At 48.2% G+C, this 27624-nt stretch overlaps 1 protein-coding gene across 1 annotated transcript in view; it reads left to right on the forward strand.

The window, feature by feature from the left end:
- The first annotated feature begins 383 nt into the window (after nt 1-383).
- LOC140729237 (ephrin type-B receptor 3-like) overlaps nt 384-27624 on the forward strand; it is an 80104-nt gene continuing 52863 nt past the window's right edge. The window contains exon 1 of the mRNA XM_073048787.1: nt 384-590. Within this exon, the coding sequence (XP_072904888.1) occupies nt 539-590 (52 nt within the window). The 5' untranslated portion in view covers nt 384-538. The remainder of the gene's footprint in view (nt 591-27624) is intronic.

A 27624-nucleotide genomic window follows, 5' to 3' on the forward strand; every position in this document is an offset into this window, starting at 1 on the left:
GATCTGCAATGCATCAGCTTTTCACTCTCCCGTAAATCTGCCGGACACGAACACACAAAAAAAAAGTTGATTGGAAAATTAGACAAAAGTGGACATTCCGTAATTGCAAAAAAAGCAAATTTTCCTGACTAAAGAAAGGTCAGTTCTGCGAATGTGATAGATTGCCAACATGGAGATCTCATCAATGATTGCAAAAGCTCGCCTTAGTTCACATTTTCTTGCGAGGAAAAGTTGACAAGTTTTCACAGGGTTAAATATCTTGGGGGCTATCAATCGGCGTGGATTGACAGGGCGATAAGCCAACGAGGTAGCGGAACGCTCCCTGGGGCTCGAGGAGACAGCCAATGGGAGGATGAAGGGGCGGATCCGGGGAAGGAGGCGGGTCCCCGGGCGCCTGGGAGCCACTTTCAGTCGCAGACGCTGGCGAAGTTTTGTGCGGACGGGAGGAAAGTTTGTGCGGAGTGAGAGCGGGCGGGAGAGGTTTACGCCGGATTTTTGTTTGCTATGCGCTGACTTCGGGAGCGGCACACCGGCCGCGATGGGTCCCTGGCTGCTGTGCTGCTTGCTGCCCGCCGCGATGGCGTTGGAAGGTATCCGAGGAAAAATCTCCCCCCACCCGGGTCCCGGGATCCGCGGCGTAACTCCGGCCGGACCGGTTCGCGTCGGGAGAGGGCTGGGTTGGAGTGCAAGGGTACTGGCGAAGGAGGGTAGGGAGCGGTGGGGGTGGGGGGTGTACAAGAGTTAGGAGGGGAGTAGAGAGTGGATTAGAGCGGGGAGAAGGCACAAGAGAAGAGGAAAGCACAGAGACAAGAGTGTAGAAAAGGGGTTGGAGAGGAGAGAAAAAGAGGGTACAGCGAGAGAATAGAGAAGGGAGCGATTGTCAGTGTAGAGTCGAGCTGAGGGTACAGTGAGGGGAAGGGGTTGTCAGTGTAGAGGGAGTAGAGAGGGGAAGGGATTGTCAGTGTAGAGAGGGGAAGGGGTTGTCAGTTTAGAGGGCAGAATAGGGGAAGGGATTGTCGGGTTTAGGAGGTTCCGAATTGTAGAGAGGCAACGGGATCAGCAGATTGTGGAGCGCATTTGGATTTGGGAGTTTACGGGGAAGCTTCAGAGGCGACGGGATTGTCGAGGCTGAGGGGGTTGTAGATGGATCAGAGGAAGAGATTGGGTGAGGACTGTCCGGACAGAAGGAGGTGGGTTAATTTCTTGAGAAGCTGGGAAGAGGGGGACAGGGGTCTTTGGAGAGGTTGGAGAAGCGGGAGACAAGGGGGGGACAAAGACGCGAGGTGGGGGCAAAAGGTGGTTGAGGTGTGGAGAAGGTGTTTCTGCTCTGGTCAGAGGCAGACACCATCTGCCTTCCTGAGGAGGAGCGGATTGGACTGGGAACAAGTTCAGGGGCACTGGGGGGGGGGGGACCGGCAGCCAGCGCTGGGGTCTGGGTGGTCTTTTGCCCACTGGGTCTGTGCTGGAGAAGATGGGGAGGCAAAACAAGAGAGAGAGAGAGGGAGGGGGGAGTGAGAAGTTATTTGATGAAGGGGATTTGGGAAACGGGAAGCTGCTGGTGTTTAGGGGAGGATTTTTTAAAAACATTTTTAAAAATGTTAACTATATATAGTAATTTATCGTTTTTGTTACTGTTGTGTGTTGAAATGTACTTGCTGCCGCAAAACAACAGGTTTAACGTCGTTTTAAATCGGATTCTGAAATGGCGAGAGTTTGGGTTGAAATCCGACTAGTGTGGCGTTGGGCAGGGTGTGCTGGGGAGCAGGGGCCTGGGGAAAGTTTGAGGGGGTAGAGGATAGGGGAGCAGAGGGGTAAAGGGGGAGGTGTCCTTTCTCTCAACCCACCCCCCACAAAACCACAGAGCTATTCGGACTGGCATCCATTAAGTTGGGATGGGGTGTTGAGAGCCTGTTACATTTTCTCCTTGGTTCCCTGAACACTCCCCGATGCCATTGTAATCTGAGTCGGTAAAATACTTGTGAGTCAGCCGGCTCTACCTTCTGGAGTGTGAGCCTCTCCCCCCTAAAGGGAAAACAACCTAACCTATTGTTTTGCCTGCTTCCTTCCCCTGTGTATGTGACTTTTTCGTGAGTGTGTGTCTATTGGAGAGAGAAAAATTATTTGCCAATGTTCTGGAATCCTGACGGGCGTTTGTAGATTAAACCGGCAGAATTTTCTTGCAGTGCAAGGGTATTTTTTATTGGGGGGGGTGGACTATTCAGTAAACCGACGCAGCTTTAAGACAATTGACAACATATGCAGAGGGGAGGGGGGGGGGGGAAGGAAGAGCATTTTTGCATGTTTTTTGTCCGTGTACTGCTGGTAGTTGTGACGCGTTTCTTGAAAGGGAAGGGGGTGGGAGCAGCTTTAATAGGAGTTTCCCGAGGAGAGAGCGTGGGATTAACCCTCACAAAGGAACCATGCATAAGGCCTCGGAGAGGGGGACTGGGAGTCATCGGGGCGAGATCTCTGGGGAAAGCTTGTGGGGGCAAAGGAGCGTCCAAGTGGCTGTGATCTATTCCTGCTGTGCTTGCAACGAGTACAGTCGACGGCAGGAGTTGTTGACTGGCGTGGCTAGTACATGGCCGCGGGGATGCTGGTCGATGCGAGAGCGACACGCAACACGCTGAAGGAACTCGGCAGGTCAGGCAGTGTCTGGGGAGAGGGATGCACAGTGTCAAAGTACGCTGGCAGAGAGTTGTAAACAGTCAGCTCCATCATGGGTACTAGCCTCCAGTATCCCGGACATCTTCCGGGAGCCATGCCTCAAAAAGGAGCGTCCATCATTAAGGACCCCCAACACACAGGTCATGCCCTCTTCTCGTTGCTACCATCAAGGAGGACGTCCAGAAGCCTGAAGACACACACTCAACAATTCATTAACAACTTCTTCCCCACAGACACACACACACAGACACACACACACAGACACACACACACAGACACACACACACAGACACACACACACAGACACACACACACAGACACACAGACACACACACAGACACAGACACACACACAGACACACACACACAGACACACACACAGACACACACACAGACACACACACAGACACACACACACAGACACACACACAGACACACACACAGACACACACACAGACACACACACACACAGACACACACACAGACACACACACAGACACACACACAGACACACACACACACACACAGACACACACACACAGACACACACACACAGACACACACACACAGACACACACACAGACACACACACACAGACACACACACACAGACACACACACACAGACACAGACACACACACACACACACACAGACACACACACACACAGACACACACACAGACACACACACAGACACACACACACACACACACACACACATCCCTACCCCTACCTGGAGGAACTCAGCAGGCCAGGCAGCACATGGAAAAGAGTAAGCTGTTGATGTTTCAGCCCAGACCCTACTTAAAGATTTTCACTTCTTGTCTTCCCCTCTGCCATCAGATTTCTGAATTTTTGTCTTCCCACTTTTTTATTACTATTTTTGCACTATTTAATTTAACTATTTTATTTATACACACACACACACACTTTAATTCACAGTTTTTTCTCTATCATTTATTAACATTGTACTGCTGCCGCAAAGACAACGAATTTCATGACATTTGTCAGTGATATTAAACCAGAATCTGGGTAGCCCTGACCAGCTCCTCCAGAATGCTGAAGGAACTCAGCGGGCCGGGCAGCATCCATGGAGAGGAATAAACCTGAGTTTGTCCAGCGCTTTGTGTATGTTGCTCAAGATTTCCAGCATCTGCAGAATCTCTTGCCTCTGAAGGGGTAGTAGGCTTGACTGTAGAACAACTTGGGTGATAAATTGTAGGTGTAGTGAAAATCTTTCTCTTACTACAGATAATTCCACCACATCTGTAGATCGAGGTAGTACAGTGGAAAATCAATAACAGAGCATCACACAGACACAGAATACTGGAGGATTTCGGCTGGTCAGTCAGCATCTATGGAGGGAAATAAACAGTTGATGTTCAAAGTAAATTTTATTATCAAACTACACGTCACCACATACAACCCTGAGATTCATTTTCCTGTGGGGATACTCAGCAAATCGATAGAATAGTAACTGTAACAGGATCAATGAAAGATCAACCGGAGCGCAGAAGACAACAAACTGTGCAAATGTAAACATAAATAAATAGCAGTAAATAACGAGAACGTGAGATAGTTCTTAAAGTGACACAAACATGAGAGAATCTGCAGAAGCTGGAAATCCAACAAAGCAACACACACAAAATGCTGGAGGATCTCAGCAGGTCAGGCAGCGTCGATGGAAATGAATAAACAGTCAATGTTTCGGGCTGAGACCCTTCTCAGTGGTTGTGGGGGCATTTGAATGGGTGGGCAAGTGAGTGTAGTTATCCCCTTTTGTTCAGGAGCTTGGTGGTTGAGGGGTAGTGACTGTTCTTGAACCTGGTGGTGTGAGTCCTGAGGTTCTTGGACCTTCTAGCTGCTGGCAGCCATGAGGAAAGAGCGTGGCCTGAGTGGTGGAGATCTCTGACGGATGTTGCTCTCCTACGACAGTGTTTCATGTAGATGTGCTCAGTGGTTGGGAGGGTTTTACCCGTGATGTACTGGTAGGATTTTCCATTCAAGAGCGTTAGTGTTTCCATAAATAATGTTGTAGTGCAACCTGTCAATAAACTCTCCCTTGCACATCTGTTGTGATTTTAGATGTCACGCTGAATCTCTGCAGACTCCCAAGGAAGTAGAGGCACTGCCACCCTTTCTTTGCAATTGCACTTGCGTGATGGTTCCAGAACAGATCCGGACCAACACAGAATAAAGTTCATAGGGTCACAGGCCACTGCGATGAAGATTGGGATCAAGAGAACATGTTATCGTGCTAGGGGGCTGTTCAATCGTCTTGTAACAGCGGGACAGAAGTTGTCCTCGAGCCTGGTGGTAGATTTTTGTGTCCTCTGAGCAGTGTGTGTGTGGGGAGGGTCCAGGGTGGCTGACTGTTTTAATAAGGCAGCGAGAAGTATTGGCAGAGGTTGGCATCCATGATGCATTGAGGTGTGCTGGTACGGGTAGAGGAGTTGCCATACTCCTCGGCGAACATTAGCGAGGGGCACGCTGATCTTGTCTGACTGTTGCTGTGTGGGGGGGGGGGGGGGGGGAAGAAACGTGCCAAAAGTCACATGGTGGACAGGAGATGGGGGTGGAGGGATGGGAAGACTTTGTGAATACCGGCGCAGAGCTGAGAGCCACCTCCGTCACCCGAGGCGGTGAAAAGTATAGATTAGGCTGGGTTTTGTGATGGGGAAACTTGGTTAGGATTCAGATGGATCTAATGGGGCAGGTAGAGAATTCCCAGATTGATGAGTTCCTGGGATTTGGGAACCTTCTTTATTAGCAGGGGATGCAAAAGCCAGAGCCATGGTTATGGTGGTAGTTTGCCCACTGCCAAAAAAAATGGTGTCTGCCACCTTGGGTGCCCTGATGTTGGCTTTTTCACAAACTCCAGAACTTCCAAGACCATCACAGGTCCAAATACCTGTGGATCATCTTAAGCTCAAAAGTAAAGTGCATGTATGTCCGCACACGCTACCCTGAGATTATTTTGTTACAGGCATTCACAGTAGAACAAATAAATACAACAGAATCACACAAAGACTGACAAACAACCAATGTGCAAAAAACCAAGTGTGCAAATACAGCACATAAAATAATAATAAACAAATAACAGTGGTAAAGACCTTGGAAGTGAGTCATAGGTTGTGGAATCAGTTCTGTGTTGATGTGAGTGAAGCTTGTTCCATTTACTGAACACCCTCCTATTCAGTCCCTTACCTTAAACCTGTGTCCTCAAGGTCTTGATTCCCAACCCTGGGGGGGAAAGGCAGCACGGTTACCCCCTCATGATTTTGTACACCTCTGTAAAATCGCCCATCAGTCTCCTACCCTGTGAGGGATAAACCCTGACGTCCCTCTATAACTCAGCCCTGCGAGTCCAGGCAAAATCTTTGTGAATCTTTTCTGCACGTATTCTATCTTAAAAGGCATCTTTCTACCAGCAGCATCACCATTACTATGTGCCAGGTCGTATGACGTGGGTGACCATGGTCTTTCCGTGACCGTGATTGTTCTTGGCAATATTTTCTACTGTAGTGGTCTGCCTTCTTCTGTTGCAGTGTCTTTACAAGACGGGTGACCCCAGCCATTATCAATACTCTTCAGAGATTGTCTGCCTGGTGTCAGTGGTCACATAACCAGGACTTGTGATCCGCACCAGCGGCTCACATGACCATCCACCACCTGCTCCCGTGGATTCACGTGACCCTAATTGGTGGGGGTGGTGGGGGGGGGGAGGGAACTCAGCAGGCCTGACCGCATCTAGGAAAAGAATAAACAGTTGACGTTTTGGGCCGAAGCCCTTCAGCAGCACTGGAGGAAAAAAAAGCTGAGGAGTAGATTTAAAAGATGGAGGGAGGGGAGAGAAGAGAGAGAAACACAAGGTGATAGGTGAAACCTGGAGAGAGAAGGATGAAGTATAGAGCTGGAAAGTTGATTGGCGAAAGAGACAAGGCCGTGGGAGGAAGAAAGAAAAGGGGGGAGGAGCACCAGAGGGAGGCGATGGGTGGGCAAGGAGAAGATGAGAGAGGGGAAAAAGGGTTGGGGAATGGTGAAGTTGGGGGGGATGGTGTGGGGGCATTACTGGAAGTTTGAGAAATCGTTCATACCATTAGCTTGAAGGCTAACCAAACGGAATATAAGATATTGTTCCTCCAACCTGAGTGTGGCCTCATCACGACAGGAATAGGAATGGGACGTGGAATTAAAATGGGTGGCCACTGGGAGATCCTGCTTTCAGTGAAGTGGTCTCCCAATCTATGTCGGGTCTCACCGATATACAGGAGGCCACGCCAGGAGCATTGAACGCAGTAGATGACTCTAACAGACTCACAGGTGAAGTGTCGCCTCACCTGGAAGGACCCTGAATGGTAGTGAGGGAGGAGGTGTAGGGGCAGGTATGGCACTTGTTCCCCTTACAAGGATAAGCACCAGTGGGGAGGGACGAATGGACAAGGGATTCACGTAGGGAGCGATCCCTGTGGAAAGCAGAAAGTGGGAGAGGGGAGGGAAAGTTGTGCTTGGTGGTGAGATCCCGTTGGAGATGGTGGAAGTTTCAGAGAATCATGTGCCGGACAGAGGCTGGTGGGGTGGTAGGTGAGGACGTGGGGAATCCTATCCCTGGCTGAGTGGCAGAAGAATGGGGTAAGAGCAGTCATGTGTGAAATGGAAGAGATGTTTGAGGGAAGTGTTGATGGTGGAGGAAGGGAAGCCCCTTTCTTTGAAAAAATGAGCAGATGCGGCGGAGACAGAGGACTTGAGAGAAGGGGGGTGGTGTTTTTACAAGTAACAGGGTGGGACAAGGTATAGTCCAGATAGCTGTGAGAGTCCGTGGATAAGCTGTCTCCAGAGATAGAGACAATGAGGTCGAAAAAGGGGAGGGAGGTGTTGGAAATGGACCAGGTAAATTTGAGGGCGGTGTGGAATTCCCAAGGGTGATTGCAGGCTAGTGGAGGTAAGGGGCACCTTACACCTCCTTCAGTAGAGACGTATCTCCATCCTGCCACCAGATTCCTACAGCAGGGTAACTAGAACTGAAAACAATATTCAGAATGGAATACTGTTCCAGTTAGTTCAGGATAGGTCAGTGGTCGCACGAGCAGGACTTGTGATGTGTACCAGTTGCTCAGCTGGTGCCTATCACAAAGATAAGTAGGGAAGTAAAATAGTGATAAGGAGGTGACGAGGGGGAGGGGAGGATATAGATAGGTTAAGTGAGTGGGTAAATACTGTCAAGTGAAGTACGATGTAGAGAAAGTATAAAGTGGTCGAATTTTGCAAGGGAAAAATAAGCAAAGATGACTATCTAAGTGAGGGATTAAAGAACTGAGACGCAGCGAGATCTGAGTCATGTCATATTACAAAGGGTTTCTGAATGAACAGAGTGTTATTAGGAAATTGAACAGAATGTTCCTCATTGTGAGGGGATTTGTGCTGTATGTAAAAGGTCACGCTGCAGTTCTGAGCTGTTGTCGGGACCACATCTAGAGCTCTGTGTACAGTAATGATGCAGTGAATTTATTTTCAGTGTGGCCACAGTGGAACCCGTGTGGTCTTCCACTGTCATAGCCCATCCGCTTCAAGGTTCACCATGCTCTTTTGCACACCACTGTGGTAACGTGTGATTATTGAGCTGCTGTCTCCTTCTTGTCAGCTTGAACCAGACTTGAATCAGACTCTTCTGACCTCTCTCATTAACAAGCCGTTTTCGCCCACAGAACTGCCGCTCTCCATTTTTTTTCCCCGCACTGTTCTCTGTAAACTCTTCGGACTGTTGTGTGTGAGATATTCAAACCACCTTGATACCAGCAATCGTTCTGTGGTCAGAGTCACTTTGATCACATTTCTTCCCCGTTCTGATGTTTGGTTAGGCCAACTGCTGCCACATGATTGGCTGATTAGATATTTGCATTAATGAGCAGGTGCACCTAACGAAGTTCAACATAAATGAATTACCAAAGAACATGTACGATACTGAGAACAATTTTCTTGTGGGCATAATCAATAAATCCATTATATTATAATAACCATAATAAAGTCAGTGAAAGACTGCAGCAACTGGGCTTTCAACCAGTCAGCAGAAGACAACAAACCTTGCAAATACCAAAAGAAAAGAACTAATAATAAATAACTAAGCAATAAATATCAAGAGCTTGAGGTGAAGAGTCCTTGAAGCTGTGTTCATTGGTTGTGGAACGTTTCAGTGGGTGAGTGAAGTTATCCCCACTAGTTCAAGAGCCTGATGTCACAAAGTGGTCACCATATACTACCCTGAGATTCATTTTCCTGCAGGCTTTTACAGGAAAATGAAGAAATAGAATAGAATTCATGACTGACAAATATCTAATGTGAAAAATAAGACAAAGGGTGCAAATTAAAATTTAAAAGTACTGAGTTAATGAATTTGAGTCTTGAAAGTGTGTCTGTGAAATCAGTTTAGGGTTGAGGTGAGTGAAATTATCCACATTGGTTCAAGGGTAATAACTGTTCCTGAACCTGGTGGTCTGGGGCCTAAGGCTCTGGTACCTCCTTCCTGATGGTAGAAGTGAGACGAGAGCATGGCTATTTGAGGACAGATAAGAGAATGGTTTTATTTATCAAATGTACATCAAAACATAGAGAAATGTGTCATTTGCATCAACAACCAGCACAGTCCATGGATGTACTGGGGGCAGCCTGCAAGTGTTGCCATCCCTCCAATGTAGCAGGCCCATAACTTGCTAGCCTGTATGTCTTTGTGATGTATGCGGTCGGAAACCCGTGTGGTCGCCGGGAGAGGATGTACAAGACCCCATAAAGGCAGTGATGAGAATTGAACCCCAATCGCCGGTGACGTAACGTAAACCATTATGCAAGCTGCTCTGCTGCCCCTGGTCTGCTTATTTAAGGGCAGATGTTAATGCGCAAGAGGCAGTTTAGTGAAGGTGTACAAGATCCATGTCTAGAATGGGAAAGTTGACTTGTTAGCAAGGCTTGGAGTCATAGTCTTACAATGCCGATCCAGGCCCTTCGGCCCATCTCATCCATTCTGATCAAAGAGCTAAGTCCCATTTGCCTGTGTTTGGCCTGTATCCTTTTAAACCTTTTCCATCTGTATATTTTTACAAATAATAATTCAGTTTTATTATTGTACCGGCCTCAGCCACCTCCTCTGACAACTTGTTGCATGCACACATAATCTTCTGTGTGGGGGATAAAGTTGCCCCTCTGTCTTATCGTAAGCCTACACCCACCAGTTTTTGGTTTCCGATGCTGGGAGGAAGATCTTATCTACAGGTATAACACAAGTGTAACCCCTGGGTCGCCTCAGGCATCGCTCAAACTCGTTCTAGTCTAGGGGGAGCAGCCTTCGGCCCCGCCAAACTGGGTAATCAGCTGGTGTGGATGCTGTGTGATGTCCCCGCCTCGCCCAAAAACAGACAGTACACCTCATGCGATTAAATGAGTACAATTTATACAGATTACTATAACTAAGCGATTACTAACGATACAGTATATATGAATAAGAGAAAAAAAAGAAAAGGCGCCAAACTTATCAAAGTCCAAACCACTTCGTGCACAATCGTTGGAGCTCAATTACTGAAGTCTTCTGGTATTCGATCCCCTCCGAACTCCTCGACCCGCCTCCTGGGACCCCCACGGTGGTCGACCAGACGCTCCACACTCCTCTGTCTCCGTCTCCTCTCCTCACCGAAAACCTTGGGCCGGGGACCCCCGCTCGGGGTCCGTACCGTCGCCCAGCTTCCAGCACCCCGTCCTCTCTCTCTCACTCCATCACGCCGACTCCCCAAAAGCCCCGCCAACAATCAGTTTACAGTCCCAAACAAGCTTCCAGCACTTATCATAACAAAGAACCTAGCATTCCTACTATTAATACAGGCGCCAGCATTCCTACTTGTAACAAAACAAAGACGCCATTTTGATTACATACACAGTAACAAAGAAAAAGAAAAAAAACCCCGTTACACTCTCCCCCCACCAAATAAAAGTCATGTCCTCATGACTATTAGATAACTCGTCACCTTTCCTGCCAACACACCGTAACCCAAGCACAAGCAGTGACATCTCCTCCCCACACAGTAAACCTCACGCCCTGTTCCTTAGGCACTATATAGGCCAACTATCTGGGCGTTCCCTAACCCTTCTGAGACCTCCGTACCCCCCTCACCTAAACCCTTAGGCTAGGACACAGCTGGGGATACCTTGGGTCCACTACCAACTCCTCTTTCAATCTCTCACTCATACCCCACACTGCACACAGCTAACCCTCCCCACTACACCTGACTCAGTGGAAGAAGGGCCAAAGGTCTCTTCCTCAATCGAGGGAAAGTCAGCAAAAGGCAGCATGTACCACACATCCAGCACATCAGCCTTTGAATCCGTATTCTTCCTCATTTCTTCGATCGGTAGCTGCTGTTTGATCTTCTCCAAACGGAAACACGTGGCCTGCACTGCTCCTGCAGTCTCTTCAGCCTCCTGCAATTGAGATTATCATCTTCTCTGGCCCCTGGCTCAGCAGTTCTGACTCCTGCATCCCGACCATCTCAATCTGGAATGCAGTTACTCCAACAGCTTCTTCCACCCCGACCTGAAAAGCAGCAGTTAAAGATTGGTCACCCTCCAGTTCAGTATTCACTACACTTCTCTCCAGCTTTTTTTCTCCTCATGACTTCTTCCAGATCAACCTTCAGGTTTTGCACTTCATTTGAACTGTCGATGGTCATCTTCAGGTTCCCTTCAAGCTACCGCTTCCCCCTTCCGAGATTTGTCCGCAATTTCTTCACCTCCGCAAACTCCCTTCTCCAGGCTCTCAGTTTGCTGTGGCCCTTAGTCAAACAACTTTCTTCGTTCTCTCCAACTTGTAAGTCTTTCAAATGGTTCCAGATCACTCTCTCCGGTCTCTCAGTCTTCATTTCAAACTTGATTCCGTAGAGACAACTCTGGCACGTGTCCAGAAAACACTTTAACTCTGTAGTTCTCAGCCGCTCCTGCAACGACCTCACTTCATATTCTCCTGAGGCAAATCCAAATAACAGGAGATCATCCACATACGTCAAAATTCCAAACGCCTCCACACCCCATGGTCTTCCACATGCCCTGCAGGGAGGTTGCAAGGGCTCCGGAGATACCCTGTGGTATCTTTTCGGACCGGAAAGACTCCTAGGAAACTTTGAACCGCCGTCTTCTCCTTGGCGGCCTCACTCATCGGGATCTGGCAACATCCACTCCTCAGATCCAGCACCGTAAACCTCTTCGTACTACTCAGATAGGCCATCGCCTCTATGGCCCAATATAATCCACACACGCTGCCTACGTCTGCCACTCTGTAGGGGCCAGTCGCCGCAACCTCTGCCTCACCGAGGTGTCTTCAGCAGTCAACTCCCCTCCCTGGTGGTATTTCGCGGCGTCCACTAAGAGGGTCTCACCCTCAGATACTCCTCCAGGCCATACCACCACCGGCTCTCGTTTGAATTCGGTATTGGCCCAATGCTGCTACACACGTCCGCACAAGCAGCTCGAAACTCTGGGTGCATCGATAATGCCTCCAAACAGCTCTCACCCGCCTCCTCCGGGCAGGCCCCCAAGCGCACCAACAGGATATTGGTTCTCTCCATAACCGAAACGCTGCCCGTCTCAACAATGTCCGGACACATCAGCATTAACGATTCACGAACCTCAGTCACCTCCACATTTGCCTCTAAGAACTCCATTTTCACTGACCAACAACCGTCGTCTTTATAATCACCGGCACTGGTACCCCAAATCTCCAGTGCCGTCAATGTCATCAAGGGTAAAGGCTTCCAAAAGCGGTTATAAAACAAACTGTACAGCAACTTAACCGGTGCCCCGGTGCCGAGGATGGCTTTAACTTGACTTCCATCCATCCGTAACAACACCTGAGTGCGTGGTCCCTCTAAGCCTTCAGGAATAGGGTCTGTTCCTTGCTGGAGTTCCTTGGTACGTTGCTGGGAACGTGCTCCCCCAGAGACCCCAAGCCGTTCCCCCACTGGGCCTCCTCTAAGTTTCCCGACACCTCTCGGATCAACGGAACAACTGATCCCCTTGACAGATCCCCCTGTCTCCGCAAGCAATTTATCTGCCCTCCTAACCAAAAGGGATACCCTAAAAACTTCCCACCAATCTCCTGCCACGGATATGATAAGCCCCCCAGCTGCGGCATCTGACTTCCAGTCGAACCACACGCATTTTCCCACACTTTCCCAGAACTGGCAGCTGTCACTTCGAGGTAATTGCGCCCGACAGTTCTAACAACGCTACCAGCCCGCCTACTCAAACTTTCAACCAATCCCTGTCGCTTTCCCACAGTCAAGCACTGCCACTCACCCAACAACTGAGAGGTTTGCTCCGCCCACGTCTCCGTCCCTTTAGGGCTGGACATTATTCCAACAACCGGGCGGAGCCCACCACCATAGCTGAAAAATCCCAACCTCACTCTCCAAACAGTACGGACACCCCATGGTACCACCACCATTTCGTCAGCGCTAGTCGGAACTCGAACAACGACCTCCGGGCTACCAACAGCAGCCACCCCACCCAACACACATGCAGAGATAACCAGCAATCGCACACCCACAAAGGCACACCATCTCTTCGCCGCAGACACAATTTGAAGAGGGCGATCACACAGCTTCCACAGAAATCAATCCCGGACGATCGCACCCACAATGTAACCCCTGGGTCACCTCAGGCATCGCTCAAACTCGCTCTAGTCTAGGGGGAGCAGCCTTCGGCCCCGCCAAACTGGGTAATCAGCTGGTGTGGATGCTGTGTGATGTCCCCGCCTCGCCCAAAAACAGACAGTACACCTCATGCGATTAAATGAGTACAATTTATACAGATTACTATAACTAAGCGATTACTAACGATACAGTATATATGAATAAGAGAAAAAAAAGAAAAGGCGCCAAACTTATCAAAGTCCAAACCACTTCGTGCACAATCGTTGGAGCTCAATTACTGAAGTCTTCTGGTATTCGATCCCCTCCGAACTCCTCGACCCGCCTCCTGGGACCCCCACGGTGGTCGACCAGACGCTCCACACTCCTCTGTCTCCGTCTCCTCTCCTCACCGAAAACCTTGGGCCGGGGACCCCCGCTCGAGGTCCGTACCGTCGCCCAGCTTCCAGCACCCCGTCCTCTCTCTCTCACTCCATCACGCCGACTCCCCAAAAGCCCCGCCAACAATCAGTTTACAGTCCCAAACAAGCTTCCAGCACTTATCATAACAAAGAACCTAGCATTCCTACTATTAATACAGGCGCCAGCATTCCTACTTGTAACAAAACAAAGACGCCATTTTGATTACATACACAGTAACAAAGAAAAAGAAAAAAAACCCCGTTACACAAGAATCTGCAGATGCTGGAAATCCAGAGCAACACACCCAAAATGGTGGAAGAACTCAGCATGCCAAAGAGCATCTACAGGGAGGAGTAAACAGTGACGTTTTGGGCTGAGACTCGTAATCAGAACTGATAGAGACAATTTATTCCTCTCCGTAGACCTGCTGAGTTATCTATGGGTGGCAGTGTGGAGATGCGTCTCGACCAAAGAAGGTGTAAGGAGCTCCTGCAGATCACCCTTGGACAAGGTCTAACACCTGCTTAGCACCCTCTCTTCCCCCCCCCCAGAACAGATCAGGGTCACGTGAAGCCATGGGAGCAGCCGGTGCAGATCACAAGTCCTGGTTATGTGACCAGTGACACTAGGCAGACAATCTCTGAAGAGTGTTGACAATGGCTGGGGTCACCCGTCTTGTAAAGACACTGCCCAGAAGAAGGCAATGGCAAACCACTTCTATAGAAAAATTTGCCAAGAACAATCATGGTCATGGAAAGACCGTGTTCACCCATGGCACAGAAGGAATGAACTCTTTGCCTCTCGTGATTTTACACTCCTCTATAAGGTCACCTCACACTCCAGAATTTTAAATTCCCTGGCAGGTTTCGAACTAATGCCTCATTGTCAGTTGTCGAGGTTCAGGCTGCGGGTGTTGTGACCTAACCACTGGGCCACCGTAGGGAAAAGGGTAAAGGCACAGTAAATGGACTGGAAGTGTGTACGGATTAGGAATCTCAGCATCTTAAACCTGCTGTGGTATTTGTCAAGATCAGATTCAATCCATCCCAGTTACGTTGCACCCCTCATTGCCCCACCACCAGAAGGCTGAGGGAGTTTGGCATGTCCCCTTTGACCCTCACCAGTATTTGTCGGTGCATCACAGAACACATTCTATCTCGAGACATTATGTCTCGGTACAGCAGCTGCTCTGCCTGGGACCACAGGAGACTGCAGAGAGTTTTGAACAGAGCTCAGCTCATCAAGGAGACCCGACTCCCTTCTATGGACCCGTGCTGACTCAGGAAAGCAGCCGACATAGTCAAGGGTCCCACCTATCCTGGACGTTCTCTCCTGTACCCACTATTGTCAGGCAGAAGGTACAAAAGTATGTACCAGCAGGATCAAGCACTGCTTCTACCCTGCTGTTGTCAGACTCTTCAACGATGAGAAGGACTCTTGTGTAGCTGTTGCACTTTGTTCTGCATTGTCCCATAAGACATAGGAGCAAAATCAGGCCATTTGGCCCCTCGAGTGGAGTCACTATTTCATCATGGATGATTTATAATCCCACCCAACCCCATTCTCTTCACCTCTCCCTGCAACCTTTGACACTTTCACTAATTCTGAACCTATCAACCTCCACTTTAAATATACCCAATGATTTGGCCTCCACAGCCTCATGTGGCAATAAATTCCACAGATTCACCACCCCCTGACTAAAGAAATTCCTCCTCATCTCTGTGGTAAAAGGACCCCCTTCTCTTCTGAGGCTGTGTTCTAGGCTTTCCCCACTATAGGGAACATCCTCTCCATTTCCACTCTGTCTGGGTCTTTCAATATTGGTTCTCGTTTTACCTTAGTCTACTGTGTGATGCATTGATCAGCATGAACAGTACGCCAGCGATACCCGCTAAATGCCGGAGCAACTCAGCAAGTCAGGCAGCATCTGTGTGGAGGGAGATGAACAGTCGACGTTTTGAGCCGAGACCCTTCATCAGGACTGCGTAGGAAGGGAGCGGAAACCAGAAAGAGAATGCTGAACCTTACACGTTGCCTGCCTGCAGTGCCTTTTCTCCGTAACTCTAACACTTTTTATTAACTTGATGTACCTGTGTACAGTACTGTGCAAAAGTCATATATAATGGTATAGCAGTACTATGCAAAAGTCATAAATAATGGTATAGCAGTACTATGCAAAAATCTGAGGCACATATGTATAGACGGTACTGTGTAAAAGTTTCAGGAACATGTACAGTTCCTACAAAAAGTAGTCACCCCACTTGGAAGTTTTCATGCTTTATTGTTTTACAACATTGAATCACGGTGGATTTAATTTGGCTTTTTTGACGCTGATCAACAGGAAAAAAGGACTCTTTTGTGTCAAAGTGAAAGCAGATCTCTACAAAGTGGTCTAAATTAATTACAAATATAAAACACAAAATAATTGCTTGCAATAGTATCACCCCCTTTAATATGACATACAAAATCAAAACTAATTGGTTTTAAAGTCACATACTTGGTTAAATGGAGATCACCGTGTGCAGTCAAGGTACTTCAGTTGATTGTAATAAAAATACACCTGTATCGGGAAGGTCCAACTGCTGGTGAGTCTGTAACCTGAATTTGGCACCGCTGTAAATCTACCTAGAGCAGGCTATCCTCAAAAGCTGAGTGATCATGCAAGAAGGGGACTAGTGAGGGAGGCCACCAAGAGACCTACGACAACTAGAGGAGTTACAAGCTTCAGTGGCTGAGATGGGAGAGACTCACATACAACTGTTGCCCGGGTGCTTCACCAGTCACAGCTTTATGGGAGAGTGACAAAGAGAAAGCCACTGTTGGGGAAAAAATACTCACATGAAATCTTGGCTAGAGTTTGCCAGAAGGCATGTGGAAGATTCTGGAATGAGTTGGAAGAAGGTTCTATGGTCTAATCAGACTAAACACTATGATTGATGTAAGCAAAACACCACATTATCAAAAACACACCATCCCTACCGTGAAGTCTGGTGTGGCTGCATCGTGCTGTGGGGATGCTTCACTGCAACAGACCCTGAAATGCTTGTGAAGGTAGAGGGTAAAATGAATGCAGCAAAATACAGGGAAATCCTGGAGGAAAACCTGATGCAGTCTGCAAGAGAACTGTGACTTGGGAGATTTGTTTTCCAGCAAGACAATGACCCCAAGCGTAAAGCCAAAGCTACACTGGAATGGGTTAAAAACAACATGGTTAATGTCCTGAAGTGGCCAAGTTAGAATCCAGGCCTCAATCCAATTGAAAGTTTGTGGCTGGATTTGAAAAGGTCTGTTCACTCACGATCCCCATGCAATCTGACAGAGCTTGAGCAGTTTTGTAAAGAATGGGGAAAATTCAGTGTCCAGATGTGCAAAGCTGATAGAGACCTATCCACACAGACTCAAGGCTGTAATTGCTGCCAGAGGTGCATCTGCTAAATACTGACTTGAAAGGGGGTGAGTTATTATGCAATCAATTACTCTGTTTAATAATTGTAATATATTTAGACCAATTTATCAAAATTTGTTTTCACTTTGACACAAAAGAGTCTTTTTCTGTTGATCAATGTCAAAAAAAAGCCAAATTAAATCCACGGTGATTCAATATTGTAAAACAATAAAACATGAAAACATCCGGGGGGGGGGGGGGGGGAGGTGAACATTTTTTACAGGCATTGTGTATATAAATGGTATTCTGTAAAAGTCTTGGACTTTGCATGGTGCTGTGGTAATTTTATGTATTGTACTGTACTGCTGCTGCAAAAAACACATTTCCTGACATGAGTGATGATAAACCTGATTCTGATCTGGGTCTGTATTGTGGACTGAGAGAGGGAAAGGGGCAGGGAGAGGGGAATCACGGTTGGGAAAAGGGGAAGGGAGCGGGGAGGGAGCAGGAAGCACCAGAGAGACAATCTGTGATGATCAATAAACCACTTGTTTGGAATCAAATGACCTTGCCTGGTATCTCAGGGCTGGGTGTGTCTGCACCTGCTCCAGCATTCCTTCTCTGCCACCTGTCCCATACCCCTCCCACAGTGCTCCACTCCCGCCATCCCCAACATTCTTTGCTCCTGCCAGATTTACAAACTCCCTCTGCGCTTGACGTTGACAAATACGGTACTGTATTTCATACTAGCTATGTATATAGTATTTGCCTAAGACTTTTGCACAGCACTGTATGGAATTATCTGTCTGAATGGAGTGCAAAGAAATGCTTTTCACTGTATGTCTCAGTTTCTGTGACAATAATAAACCGATACTGCAGAAATATTCAAAGGCACTCTTACTGATCTTTGAGGAACACTATTGCCCAGGGAGAATCCCAAGTCAATTGTCTTAAATTTACAAACTCTTGTTGTTAATGGTGACCCTCATTCTCTCCACACTCACTGTACCAAGTTTCCTCAGGATCTGAGATGTTATGTTTAAGTTAATTAAGTAACGTTACATTTAAGTTCTCTTTTAGTAGACAGTAGAGAGAGAGAGTAAGTTTAAGAAGAGGGGAAATGTTTAAAGGAACTTTGGGATCGTTGGCCCAGGTACTGAGGCATAGTGAACAGCTTGTCTTGCAAGGAGTTCATACGGATCAGATGGTAACATAGAGGCAGAGTTGAGGTGGTTTGAACGTTTTAAGCACCGGGCTGGATTGGAAACGTCAGGTGCTGGCGGAATGAAGGCTGGGGTCCGGGAGCGAGGAATGACCCAACGTTTGGCGGATTTAAGCACCGGGCCGGATTGGAAAGGTCAGGGTGTCAGGGATGGGCCGGTCAGAGGTTTACTCACCTCTGCAGTGAGCTGAGGCTGTGGCCTGCGGCTGACTGTCTCCTAGATCGACTATGGCGATGACCGGCCTCGTGGCTGTGGGCTCATTGTTGTGAACTTCAGCTGTGCATGTTATTTGCTTACTTTTATTATTTGCACAATTTGTTTTTTTTTGTCTCTGGTCTTTTTAATCGGTTCAATAGGGTTCCTTTGTGCTGCCTGTAAGGAGACACACCTCAAGGTTGTACATCATACATACTTTGATAATAGGGTGTCGGGGTGGAGATACACCACCTTTGCTAGAAATGAAAGGTGCTTCTTGCCTCCACTAGCCTTCAGGTCACCCTTAGGCAAGGTTTAGCACCTGCTTAGACCCCTTGCCCCCTGTCACCCTCCGATCGGGGTCACATGAAGCCATGGGGGCAGGTGGTGGATGGTCGTACGAGCAGCCGGTGCAGATCACAAGTCCTGGTTATGTGACCACTGACGCCAGGCAGACAATCTCTGAAGAGTATTGATCGTGACTGGGGTCACCCGTCTTGTAAAGACACTGCCCAGAAGAAGACAATGGTAAACCACTTCTGTAGAAAAAAATTTGCGAAGGACAATCACAGTCATGGGAAGACCATGATTGCCCATGTCATATGACACGGCACATAATGGCAACGATGACTTTTATAATAAATACTTTGAGGTAAAATAACAATGCAGAATAAAGTGTAACAGCTACAGAAAGAGTACAGTGCAGGTAAACAATAAGGTGCACGGTCATAATGAGGTTGATTGTGAGGTCAAGAATCTATCTTATTGTACTAGGAAACTATTTAATTGTCTTAACCAGTTGTGTAGAGGCTGCCCTTGAGGCAAGTATTTTTACACAATGGTGGGTGGCTGGAAGGTGCTGCCAGAGATGGTGATGAAGCCAGGTATGATAGGTTCCCAAGAGGCTTTTGAACAGGGCATGAAGAAGGCCCTTGGCCCGAAACCCTTAGAGTAGAACTGATGGGCCGAATGGCCTAAATCTGCACCTGTATCTTATGGGTTCCGGGGAGAAGGCAGGAGATTGGAGCTGAGAGGGGAAATGGATCAGCCGTGATGAAATGTTAGAGCAGACTTGATGGACCAAATGGCCTAATTCTGCTCCTGTATGTTATAGTCTTATGGAATTGTTGAACGTTTATTCATTTCAATAGATGCTGCTCGATCTGCTGAGTTTCTCCAGCATTTTGTCTGTGTTGCTTTTGGATTTCCAGCATCTGTAGGTTTTCTCATGTTTACGATTTGCTACTCCACTGTGAAGAATCTTAGAGGAATGCCTACCTTGAAGAAGTTTAAATCTTGCCTTTTGGGAGTTCAGTGAGACCCTCTTTCCCTGCTAGCTCCTCTGGGCTGGCATCTCCCCCCCCCCCTTTCCAGTCCTGAAGAAGTCTCGGCCCAAAACATCAACTGTTTGTTTATTTCCGTAGATGCTGCCTGACCTGCTGCGTTCCTCCAGCGTTGTGTGTGTGTGTGTTGCTCTGGATTTCCACTGCCTGTACATTTTCTTGTGTTTAGATACAAACCTAGAATATTAAAGAGTAGTGAGGGAGAAGAATATTGGTGGTTCAAGCTGGTTAACCTGTTAGCCCAAGTTCTCACCCTTTGCGTTGAATACATCCAGTTAGACTTGCATTTTGATAGCGCCAGTCCCAATTCTGGGATGTCCTGCAATGGTCGAGGGAAGGTACACACGCTTTGGGGAAAGGTATTCATGTTGCTGAAGCACCCTTCAAACTCGTTCCTAGTTGTAAGGCTGAGGGTGGGTGGGGGATGCATTGCAAGATCCCATATACCACAAATAAGTTATTACCCTTTTGGAGGGTGTTGATCAAAGGGGAGATGATGTTCCCCTTCCCACAGTCACACTGTGTGTAACTTCTTGACAATGAATTTTGTGTCCACCCATGAAGAGCCTCACTTTGTCCAGTATGCATCTGATAGGCCAAATGTAGGATAAATATTGCCCGGGATCATCCCTGAGGCTGGAAAGGTCATGGGAATAACTGGAGTCTGGAATTCTGTAGGCCGTGGTTGTGAAATCTTTCCTGAGCAAGCCGGCCTCCGCTATCAACGTGGTGGAATTCGCAGACGTGCAGAGCGATGATCCTCCTGCACTTTCCAGGAGTATCCAGAGCTTGGGAACGTGACGTCCTCCTGGAGCTGAGAGTTGATCCATGTGGTGGAGTTGTGACCCGTGGAGTGGGGGGGTTGTTATATCTAATACACCTTGTATCCCTGCCTAGGGAACTTTTATTTAGTTCCAAGTGTATTGGCAAAGAGCTGGAGAAAGGTCCTGTCTTCCTGAGCCTGGTCGTGTAATCTGTCCGGAGTGTGCTCGGGGCAAAGTTCTCCTGATAAGGAGCAAGGGAAAGAGAGAAAGAAATGGAGAAATTGCCCTCTCTCGGTTGCCCAAGTGGTAACTTCAGCTACCCTTTTGCTCTGTTTCCTCCCCCCCCCCACCATGAAACAGACTTTTTCTGTACTTTTCTGTCTAATTACTAAGGAGGGTCACCACATCAAAGGCTTCGATCAGTTTGGCCTCGCGGGGAATTAACTGCTTTGGATGGGTTTGGATGCCTAATTGGTCACAGCGGGATTTGAACCTGCTACCTTAGTGAATTGGGGGCTAGGTACCATAACCACAAAACTACCTGCACAAGCGGGGGAGGAGACCTCAGCATCTGTCGCCTCATTATCTTTCTAGCGGGCAATGTGGTCACAAAGCACGTTCTGCAGCACCAGCTAGCAGGACGAACGCTTCTAAGAACGGAGTGTAGCAGCAAGATGGCATGCTGAAGCACTTAACCCTGCCCCAGTACTCAGTACGATGATGAATGGATGGCCCCCGGCCTCATTCTTCCTCTGACCCTCTCCAATGCCACCCTCAATTCCCCAATCTTTGAAAAATCTGTTCATCTCCTCGTTAACCACTGTGCCATAGCAGAAGAAGTACGTGGAGTTGCTGCCTCACAGCATTGGAAACACGAGATCGATACTGACTTACGTCACTCAATATGTCGTTCATTATATGACGTTGGGCGATCATGGTCTATCCATGACCATGATTGTCTTTGGCAAATTTTTCTACAGAAGTGGTTTGCCATTGCCTTCTTCTGGACAATGTCTTTACAAGATGGGTGACCCCAGTCATTATCAATACTCTTCAGAGATTGTCTGCCTGGTGTCAGTGGTCACATAACCAGGGCTTGTGATCTGCACCGGCTCCTTGTACGACCATCCACCACCTGCTCCCATGGCTTCACGTGACCCTGATCGAAGGGCCACCCAGGTGCTACACCTTGCCCAAGGGTGACCTGTAGGCTAGCGAAGGGAAGGAGACCTTTACTCGTCCTTTGGTAGAGACAGAACTCCACCCCGACACCCACTGAGTCTGTAGTTATTATTTAGTGGGATACAGCGGCCCTCCGAGCCACGCTGCCCAGCAAGCCCTGATTTAATCCTAGCCTTATCACAGGACAATTTACATGATCAACTGACCTACTAATTGGTACGTCTTTGGACTGTGGGAGGAAACCAGAACACGAGGAAACCCACGCAGTCACGGGGAAAACGTACAAACTCCTTACAGACGAGTGTGTGTGTGTGTATTTTATGTTCTCCCTGTGGGAATGTGTGGGTTTGGCCCCAGGTTGAAGGATGTTGAGGCTTTGAAGAGGGTGCAGAAGAGGTTCACCAGGACGCTGCCTGGTTTAGAGGGCGTGTGCTGTCACGAGAGGCTGGATAAACTTGGTTGTTTTCTCTGGAGTGTCGGAGGCTGAGGGGAGATCTGGTAGAGGTTTGCAAGAGTATGAGAGACATAGAGAGAGTGGACAGGGAGTATCTGTTTCCCAGGGTAGAAATGAAGGTGAGAGGGGATAGGTTTAAGTGGGATATGAGGAGTAAGTTTTTTTTACTCAAGGTGGTGGATGCTGGGAATGCGCTGCCTGGTATGGTGACAGAGGCAAATACATTAGAGACTTTTAAGGTCCCAAACAAGAGAGAATCTGCAGATGTTGGAACACACACAAAATTCTGGAGGAACTCAGCTGGCCAGGCATCATTTTATGTGTGCTGCAGAGGTTTTTAAGAGATGTTTGGATAGGCGCATGGATGTGAGGAAGATGGAGGGATATGGACATGATGTAGGTAGGAGGGATTAGTATTTGGGTGTTTTTGTTTTGCTTTTTAGCTGGTTCAGCACAACAGTGTGGGCCGAATGGCCTGTTCCTGTGCTGTTCTCTTCTATGCTGTCCAGGTTCCTCTCTCATCCCAATAATTTGTGGGTCGGTGGCTTAATTGCTGCCCAGTGTGTTCGTGGGGGAGGGGGTTACGGGTAAAATCTTGAGGGTGGGGTAGTTGATGGGAATATGGGGAGAATGAAATGGGATTGGTGTAAACGGGGGGGGGGGGGTTTCAATGCGTAAAAGGACCTGTTTCCATCCATGTAATGTGATGTAGTGATTCACACTCCACAATTCCCTCAAGATAGAGAATTCCAGATCGCTCCATCCTCCGTGCAGGGAATTCTTGATGCCATGAGAGGGGGTTTAAAGGCAAACAGGGAAACTCCCCTCTCTGTAGATGCCGCCCGACTGGCTGTGATCTTCCAGTAATTTTTTGTTGTTGTACCGCGGAGGGAACTTTTAAGAGTGGCTTGCCCGTCATTTGGGGGTGGGTGTGTTCACCTGGCGATAGCTGGCTTGGAGAGTAACTAGATAACCGCGCAAACAACCTGTGTGGTTTGAAGTGATGCATTTGGGTGGGTTGGGGCGGAATGAGCTATCTGGTATTATTGTGAAACTATACACCAAAAAAAGCATAACTCTGTACACAGACAGAAAGAAACATCAAAGCATATCAGTTACTCAGAACTGATAAGAATTGACGATTAAGGAGGGGGGAGTACTCAAGCCAAACACGGGATTACAATATATCTCTTGTTCTGAAGACTGGATTTAGGAATGAACTTCAAAGGTTTTGGTGACGTGGGCTTGTTCTGTGTCTAATCTTCACGCTGCTCTGTAGCAGATATGGGAATGAAATCTGACTGCTTTAAGCTGCATTTTTTTTTGCGTTCAGTAGCCACTTTATTAGGCACAGGACTGGAAGCTGGAATTCATTGCCGTTAAGACGGCTGTGGGGGCCAACTTGCTGGGTATTTTTAAAATGGAAGTGGATGGACTTTTGATTAGTCGGGGCATCAAAAGTTTCAGGGAGAAGCTGGAAGAATGGGGTTGGGAGGGAAAATAAATCAGCCAGGATCGAAGAGCGGAGCAGACTTGATGGGCCGAATGGCCCGATTGTGTTCTTGAGTTTCATGGTGTTATAGCCTTGTTATTAAGATATAGCAGGTACCTAATAAAGTAGCCACCGACTGTATGTTTATGTCTTCTGCTGGTATAGCCCGTCCACTTCCAGGTTCAACGTGTTGTGCATTCAGAGATGCTCTTCTGTACACCACTGTTGTAACACGTGATTATTTGAGTTACTGTCAGCTTGAACCAGTCTGGCCATTCTCCTCCGACCCCTCTCATTGACAGGGCATTTTCGCCCACAGAACTGCCGCTCACTGGATTTTTTCTTTTTGGTTTTCGCACCGTTCTCTGTAAACTCGAGCGACCGTTGTGCGTGAAGATCCCAGATCACCAGTTCCTGAGACAATCAGACCACGCCGGACGGCACCAGAAATCATTCCACGGTCAAAGTCACTTTGATCGCATTCCTTCCCCCGTTCTGATGTTTGGTCGGAACAACAACTGAACCTCTTGATCATGTCTGCATGCATTGAGTTGCTGCCACGTGATTGGCTGATTAGATACTTGCATAAAGTGGCCACTGGGTGTATACCTGTGTTATTCAAATGTAGGATATGTGCGGTGCAGGTATTTATCATGCATCCCCGAGAGAAGGTGGGTGGGGAAGGGGGGCTCGTTTGCTGAGTAGAAGCCTGCAGTCTTTCTGGTGAAGGTACTCTCCTGCCGAGGTTTGGAGGGCTGTCAGTGTAGCCGGGGAGGGTAAGTGCATGGAGTTTCAAGGTGAGACATATGGGGTCAGAATTGGGCTGTCTGGCTCATCGAGTCTACTCCACCAGTCAACCACAGACGTTCTCCCACCTTATCCCTGTAACCCTTAAACTCACCTCCCTCCCCACCAGTCAGGAACCTGTTGGTCTCTGCCTTACACGGAAACGTGTCAACCTGTGGTTGAAAAATTCCTACTCTTCTCATTTCTACAGAGGCATTCCTGTGCCCTCACATCCTAGACTCAGGCGAAGATTTGATAGAGGTACGTGAGGGGCAAAGATAGGGTTGGGTGTCAGGGTGGAGATACATCTCTACCAAAGCAGGTGTAAGGTGCTCCTTCCTTCCGCTAGCCTGCAGGAAGGTGGGCAAGGTGTAGCACCTGCTTAGCCCTGATCAGGGTGATGTGAAGCCATGGGAGCAGGTGGTGGATGGTCGTTTGAGCAGCCGGTGCAGATCACAAGCCCTGGTTATGTGACCACTGACACCAGGCAGACAATCTCTGAAGAGTATTGACATGGCTGGGGTCACCTGTCTTGTAAAGACACTGCCCAGAAGAAGGCAATGGCAAACCACTTCTGCTGTTAAATTTGTCAAGGACAAACATGGTCATGGAAAAACCATGTTAGCTTACGTCATGTTTTACGGCACGTAACGAACGAACGATAAGGTAAATGCAAGCGGACTATTTTCCACTAACGTTGGGTGAGTCCAGAACTAGAGGTCATAGGTTAAGGTTGAAAGGTGAAATGTTTAACCGTAGAGGATACTACTTCAGATGGCGGTGTGAGTGTGGAACGAGCTGCCAGTGGATGTGGGTTTGATTTCCACATTTAAGAGAAGGTTGGATGGAATAGGAGGGATATGGAGGGCTGAGGTCCAGGCGCAGGTCAATGGGATTGGCATGGATTAGAGGGGCCGAAGGACCTGTTTCAGTGCTGTAGTGTACTGTAAATCTCCTACTGATGAAACCATTCTCTTCATTCACGTCCACTCTGTCCAAGCCTTTCACCTGTGGCCGTGCCTTCTGTAGATGATTAACACGCTGTGGGCCAGTGGTGGAGGGAGGGAGAGCATTTAGACTGTTTAACAAGGTTGAGTGGGCTGTCTTGACCCTGCTTGTGTCGACTTACGGCCCATTAAGCCGCTGGTGTTTAATGCAGCAGCAAAGGTCCTCTATCTCTGGCGGTGTTCAGGGCTTCCTTCATCGTGTCAGTAGCACCCTCTCAGGTCAGTCATGTAAGTCCCGGGTGGAGACTCAGGAATACCGTTACACTCAGATGTAGAAGGATTCTTCGTTGCTGTTTCCATAACAATTTTGTTTTACTAGTCAGGCTTGTTAGTCCTGAGCTGAACCCCTGAACCTGGAGGACCAGTGAACCACTCTTAGTCTGGCCTCTACCCTTTGACCTTTTTGGTATGGGTGACCCCACCAAGAGCCAAAGCATAAAGCCCTGACTCCAGCCAACAGAGTTCTCCGGGTCATCGAGGCACGCAAGCCTCCAAACCCTACGACGAGGTTGTGGTCCTGTTGGAGGTGGTCATGTTGAACTTGCTGAGAATTATTGGAGCCGCACTTATCCAGGCGAGCGGGGAGTGTTCCGTCACACTCCTGGCTCTGCCTTGTAGATGGTGGGAAGAGTCACAGAGTCGGGATGAGAACAGTACATTCTCTCAGTCTCAGGGAAACTGTGTTTATTCAGCGATAGGGTAACTGACCGTATCTTTGTCAGGACTAACAATGTTTACAATATTTGTAGAGTAACTGCCCTTAAGTTGAATGCGGGCCTGATAATGTGCAGTTTGAGTCAATGTTTACAAGCGATGGATTAACATTATCGTTAATGGCGGCTCTGATATGAACAGCCAAGATGTTTGATTCTCACAGAAGTTCATGAGCAAGCACAAAGTCACCTCCCCGCTGATCATTCGCCAAAGGCCAGGGATTTGATCCCAATGCCAGAATGCTTCAGTAAAGCAGACCCAGAACAAAATGTAAATTCTTCAGATGCTGGAAATCCAAAGCAAAGCACACAAAATGCTGGAGGATCTCGGCCGGGTCAGGCAGCATCAATGGAAATGAATAAGCAGTGGACATTTCGGGCCGAGACCCTTCTTCGGGACTGGAAAGGGAGCGGGAAGACACCAGAATAAAAGGTGGGGGTTGGGGAAGGAGGATAGCCAGAAGGTGATAGGTGAAGCCAAGTGGGAGGGAGAGGTCAAGGGCAAGAGAAGGAGGAATCTGATGGGAGAGGAGAGTGGAGCGTAGGAGAAAAGGAAGGAGGAGGGGGCCCAGGGGGAGGTGTGACAGGTGAGAAAGCAGTAAAAAGTCAGAGGGTAGGGAGATGGATTTTTTTTTAGCAGAAGGAGAAATCAATATTCATGCCATCAGATTCGAGGCTACCCAGACTGAATGTCAGATGGTGCTCCTCCACCCTGAGGGTGGCCTCATCTTGACACGAGAGGAGACCGATTCCTGGTTCAAGATGCCAGCATTGTCTCTGAAGGTGATCAGAGTTGAGATTGAAATCTTATTTTTCACATGTGCATCAAAGCATATGTGTTGTTTGTAACTGGGGTACGGTACCGGTGGGGACGGATCTGTCACTGTGTAACACCGGGGTATGGTACCGGAGGGACGGGTCTGTCTCTGTATAACACCGGGGTATGGTACCGGTGGGGACGGGTCTGTCACTGTATAACACCAGGGTACGGTACTGGTGGGGATGGGTCTGTCACTGTATAACACCGGGGTACGGTACTGGTGGGGATGGGTCTGTCACTGTAACACTAGGGTAGTTATGGTGGGGACCAGTCTGTTTCTGTAGATCACTGGCGTTATCTGTAACAGTTCAGTTAATGAGTGAGGAGCTGTAGTTGATTTTCCTACAGCTGTCTCTACCTGGCACAGGACACCCTGGATTGATCAGCTGCTGAATGCTTCTATGTGCTGATGTTGGTAACCCCCGTCTGCTGAGGTAATGCTGTGCATCGTTACAAGAGGCAGGGAACCTCCTGTAGGAGGGTTGTGTCCCTGCAGAGCACTCTCTCC

The sequence above is a fragment of the Hemitrygon akajei genome, chromosome 6, assembly GCF_048418815.1.
Source record: "Hemitrygon akajei chromosome 6, sHemAka1.3, whole genome shotgun sequence".
In the NCBI taxonomy this organism is placed as follows: Eukaryota; Metazoa; Chordata; class Chondrichthyes; order Myliobatiformes; family Dasyatidae; genus Hemitrygon; species Hemitrygon akajei.